At 28.1% G+C, this 4,474-nt stretch overlaps 1 protein-coding gene across 2 annotated transcripts; it reads left to right on the forward strand.

The window, feature by feature from the left end:
• Window positions 1-1,755: 1,755 nt before the first annotated feature.
• LOC111881736 (plasmodesmata-located protein 2) lies at window positions 1,756-4,268 on the forward strand. Of its 2 annotated transcripts, XM_042899145.2 has the most exons (4): window positions 1,756-2,854; window positions 2,957-3,070; window positions 3,163-3,217; window positions 4,014-4,268. In XM_042899145.2, the coding sequence occupies exons 1-3, from the start codon at window positions 1,978-1,980 to the stop codon at window positions 3,168-3,170; spliced, it is 999 nt and encodes a 332-aa protein (XP_042755079.1). In that variant the 5' UTR covers window positions 1,756-1,977; the 3' UTR covers window positions 3,171-3,217; window positions 4,014-4,268. The 2 variants fall into 2 exon arrangements, with proteins under 2 accessions (XP_042755079.1, XP_023733897.1); XM_023878129.3 differs by lacking the exon at window positions 4,014-4,268 and having other exon boundaries at window positions 1,757-2,854; window positions 3,163-3,379.
• The last annotated feature ends 206 nt before the right edge of the window (window positions 4,269-4,474 follow it).

Genomic DNA, 4,474 nt, shown 5'->3' on the forward strand with positions numbered 1-4,474 from the left:
AATGTTTAAATTTATCTCTTAGTTGAAAATATGTTTTAATAAGTTATTAATTTCATACAAAATTAGTCATTCAAATATTTATTAAAAACCTTCCAAAACTGGTATATACTAATCTTGCTAGAAAATTATATGAACTTCATACATTATATTTTTCTTTAGAAAGTTCGATTTAGTTAAAATTATGTTACGAAATTGTTGTTTAACTACATAGAGTAAGACGTATCTTTTTGTTTTAAATTTGTTAATTAAATTGTATTTTTCGTTAAAAGTTTGAGAAATCAGTTTTATAATTAAAATAATTACTATTTAGGATAATATCTCAAAAATATTTAATTTGACGTGTAAATCATGAATTTTTTTCCCACACTATTTTTATTACACAAAGTATAAAAAGTTCGTTATTTTGTACACATTTTCTATACGATCTTCACCTCTTTAATAAATAAATTTATAAAAGAAACACTAATTATAAAAGAAAGTTAGCAAACTTTTAAAAAAAAATTAGGTCAAAATTTGATGGTGTATTACACTTTAATATAAATGTATAAATAAGTGTTTAAAAAACAATTTATATAGTTGGCTAAATTTTATTAAATTTTATATTAATATAAGTTTATTAATAAAATACATATAAAAGACTAAATATACATAAATGAAGGTTTTTAACATTTTAGCCATATTTATATATATATATATATATATATATATATATATATATATATATATATATATATATATATATATATATATATATATATATATATATATATATATATATATATATGGCTTTGGTTTATAATTTGATTATTTATATATTTTTATAGTCAAACCCTTATACGTAAAGATTTTGCAAAAAGTTAAATGTCATTTTTACTGTTATTATTCGGTTAAATATATTTGAAGCCGAAACAGACAACCAATGTTTTCTTTTGTGGATATGTTGTGCATTCTTTGAAATACGATATGTATTGGAAATAATCACAACCCACTGAATAACTAATCACAACTCGCTAAGAAATTTATCATTGAATGGAAACTTGCGACTGTTTCATCCGGATGGAAAACAATTCACTCATGGTTTAAGATTCCGATAAATCCAGAAAATCAGTCAATGTACAATATCAAATGTGGTGTATAAAGAAGTGTTGCAAGATTAATAATGTAAAATGAATCATGTGTTCCTAAATATTCATAAAAAAAATTCAACTCTTCATTTTTTATTTTTATTGATTTCATATTTGCTACCATAACTCTTATTGATATATGTTTAGATGTATAGAATTATTTGTGCAAAAATCAAAAATGATATATGTTTAGATGTATAGAATACCATTAATTGTTTCCAACCAGTTCCGTTTCAGTTTTTCGGTTAAAAAAATCATATCGAATGATACTTAGAGGTCTACGTCATGACTACATTTCCTGAGTAACATAAGAGTCATTTGAAAATTATTTGTCGAAAAAAATGGAACTTTTCTATGCTTAGGAAATTATTTTCTAAAAACAAAATGCAATCTTTCTCTGCTAGAATGATTCTTACTGATAACTATTTAGATGTAGAAAATTATTTGTGCAAAATAATTTGTCGCCTCTAGAAACTAATTTCTAAAAAAACAATTTACGGTTGATATATATATATATATATATATATATATATATATATATATATATATATATATATATATATATATATATATATATATATATATATATATATATATATATATATAATTCTCACATGACATGCACTTGTTTTTTCTGAAATAATGCTACCCTTGTTAAAGTTGATACTCCTACCCTATGCACATCCAATATCCTCATAAAGTTCAAATTTATGCCAAGCCCAAAACCTAAAATTTTACTTCAAGAATAAAAAAAACCATCACTTTTTCAAACATCCCCTCCTCAAACTCTCTCAAATCTTTCCCAAATTCCCATACACATGACGATTTAGTCCACCCAAAAACCATCTCAAATATGTGTTCTCAGCTACCCATAATACCCTTCTCCTTGTTCTTGTTCTTATTTCCCATCATCATTCAAGTGGTTAAATCTGCACCAGATAACACCAATTTAGTATACAAAGGATGTGCAAAGCAATCTTTACAAGATCCCAATGGAGTTTACTCCTCTGCCCTTTCCGCCATTTTCGGGACTCTGATTCAACAGTCGTCAAAAGCAATGTTCTTCAAAACGACAAGTGGCAGTGGCCAAGCATCAATCACCGGTCTTTTTCAATGTAGAGGCGATCTAACGAATCTCGATTGTTATAACTGTGTGAGCAGACTTCCAATCTTGATGGACAAGCTCTGTGGGAAGACAGTTGCTGCAAGACTCCAGCTTTTGGGTTGTTATATGCTTTATGAAGTCGCCGGATTCTCTCAAATCTCTGGAATGGAATTGCTTTACAAGACGTGTGGGGAAACAAACGCTGGTGGAATTGGGTTTGAAGAGAAGAGGGATTCTGCTTTGGGAAGTTTGGAAAGTGGGATTGGGAGTGGAAACGGTGGATTTTATACGACGAATTATGAATCGATTTATGTTTTGGGGCAATGTGAAGGTGATTTAGGAAGTTCTGATTGTGGAGACTGTGTTAAAACCGCTGTTCAGAGATCTCAAGTTGAATGTGGAAGCTCCATTTCTGGACAAGTTTATCTTCATAAATGCTTCATTAGTTACAGTTATTACCCTAATGGAATCCCAAATCCCAAGAAATCATCATCTTCATCTTCATCGTCGTCGTCGTCATCATCATCGTCTTCTTCATATTCTTCATCGTCTTCATCGCCTTCTTCATCATCATCTTCGTCTTCTTCATATTCTTCACCATATTCTTCTTCCTCATCGTCATCAGGTATGATTGGTTATGTGATTAACTGATTAACTTATTATCATCATCTTTTAAATCTAATGATTTTGATTGAAATTTGGTGAATTTTTTGATTTGGGTTTGTAGATACTGGATCAAATACAGGAAAAACTGTAGCGATATTCTTGGGAGGGGCAGCAGGAGTTGGATTCTTGGTGATATGTTTATTGTTTGCTAAAAATCTAGCAAAGAAACATGATGGTGAGTGAAGTAAACTTGAATTAAAGAATTTATTTATTTATTTACTTTTTTTTATTCTAGTTTATTAATGAAAATATATGATTTTGGATCAGATTATTGAAAGGAGGATATAGGAGTTGTTCAAAGAACAAAGATCAAAATTTTGAGGTGGGTTTCTTTCTTTGGTCTTTTTCAAATCCATGTGGCAAAGGGGTTTTTGGAGGTGTAATATTTGGAAAAAAAAAAAAAAAAAATGAAGGTTTGTGAATTGTGAAAAAGATGAAAGAAAGATGTAATATTTAATTTATGTTGGCATATGTTTGTTTATTCTTTCCTACTCTTTCTTGGATGATTAAATCATACCTATAAGAATATTACGTGGAAAAATAAGGTATATGCAGTATGCACATGTTTGAGACCCAAATTAACCTTTTTATTATAAAACCATGTTCATTTTGAATATAAGCAAGAAAGAAAGAAAAACATTATTTTGTTGGTGAATATTAGGGCCGATTTTTTAAACGTGGAAAAATAAGGTATATGCAGTATGCACATGTTTGAGACCCAAATTAACCTTTTTATTATAAAACCATGTTCATTTTGAATATAAGCAAGAAAGAAAGAAAAACATTATTTTGTTGGTGAATATTAGGGCCGATTTTTTAAACGAAAAAATAAATCGAAACTTTAAACGGTTAGTGGTATTCGATCCGATTATTGGTTCATTGTTTACTCTTTAATTGGTCTTCAGTTATTCTAGTTTTCTTAAACCGGTTACATCTCTAAATAATATGATAGAATTTTCTCAAATCACTTTCAAGATGATAAATGCAAAAAGTTCGGATGAAAGTATGAAGCTATATAAATTAATGAAGTTAAGTTCTTATTTTTATAAATACCAAGTTTTACTTTGGGAATACCTTTTTATGGTTATGTTCAATCTCATCCTTTTGACTTGTAGCAGGTGACAACGACTATCACATGCGAATAAAGTATGTCGACTCCAATCTCAGATAATAATTCGTATTGTTTCAACAATATAGTTTTTTTTTTCTTAATGGGAAAAAAATGTTTTAGGTAAAATAGGTTGGATCATGTTTTGTGACATATCATAATAATTATTACAAAACTTTTCACCGAGTCATAAGAATCTCACATCTCACAACAATGAATACGTAAAGAAGCCACGGAGTCACGGACAAGTATAAAATCTTCAGGCAAGTTTTGCGGGATGTGCTTTTCCAAAAAGTAAATACGCTCAAACATATATTGGAAAGGGTTAGCATTCCTGTGATCCTGTCATATTTATGATAAAACTAATTAAGTGTGTTTTATTATTATTATTATTATTATTATTATTATTATTATTATTATTGATTTTGATATTAATAGTATTTTTTAACACCTAAATTATATATATATATA

The sequence above is a fragment of the Lactuca sativa genome, chromosome 2 (genome assembly GCF_002870075.4).
Source record: "Lactuca sativa cultivar Salinas chromosome 2, Lsat_Salinas_v11, whole genome shotgun sequence".
Classification (NCBI taxonomy): Eukaryota; Viridiplantae; Streptophyta; class Magnoliopsida; order Asterales; family Asteraceae; genus Lactuca; species Lactuca sativa.

What these genes read in the sequence shown, in the direction of transcription:
- LOC111881736 (XM_042899145.2), top strand. Translation starts at nt 1,978, where the DNA reads ATGTGTTCTCAGCTACCCATAATACCCTTCTCCTTGTTCTTGTTCTTA. An exon ending in TTCTTCCTCATCGTCATCAG is followed by an intron (nt 2,855 to 2,956) that starts GTATGATTGGTT and finishes TTGGGTTTGTAG; the next exon opens with ATACTGGATCAAATACAGGA.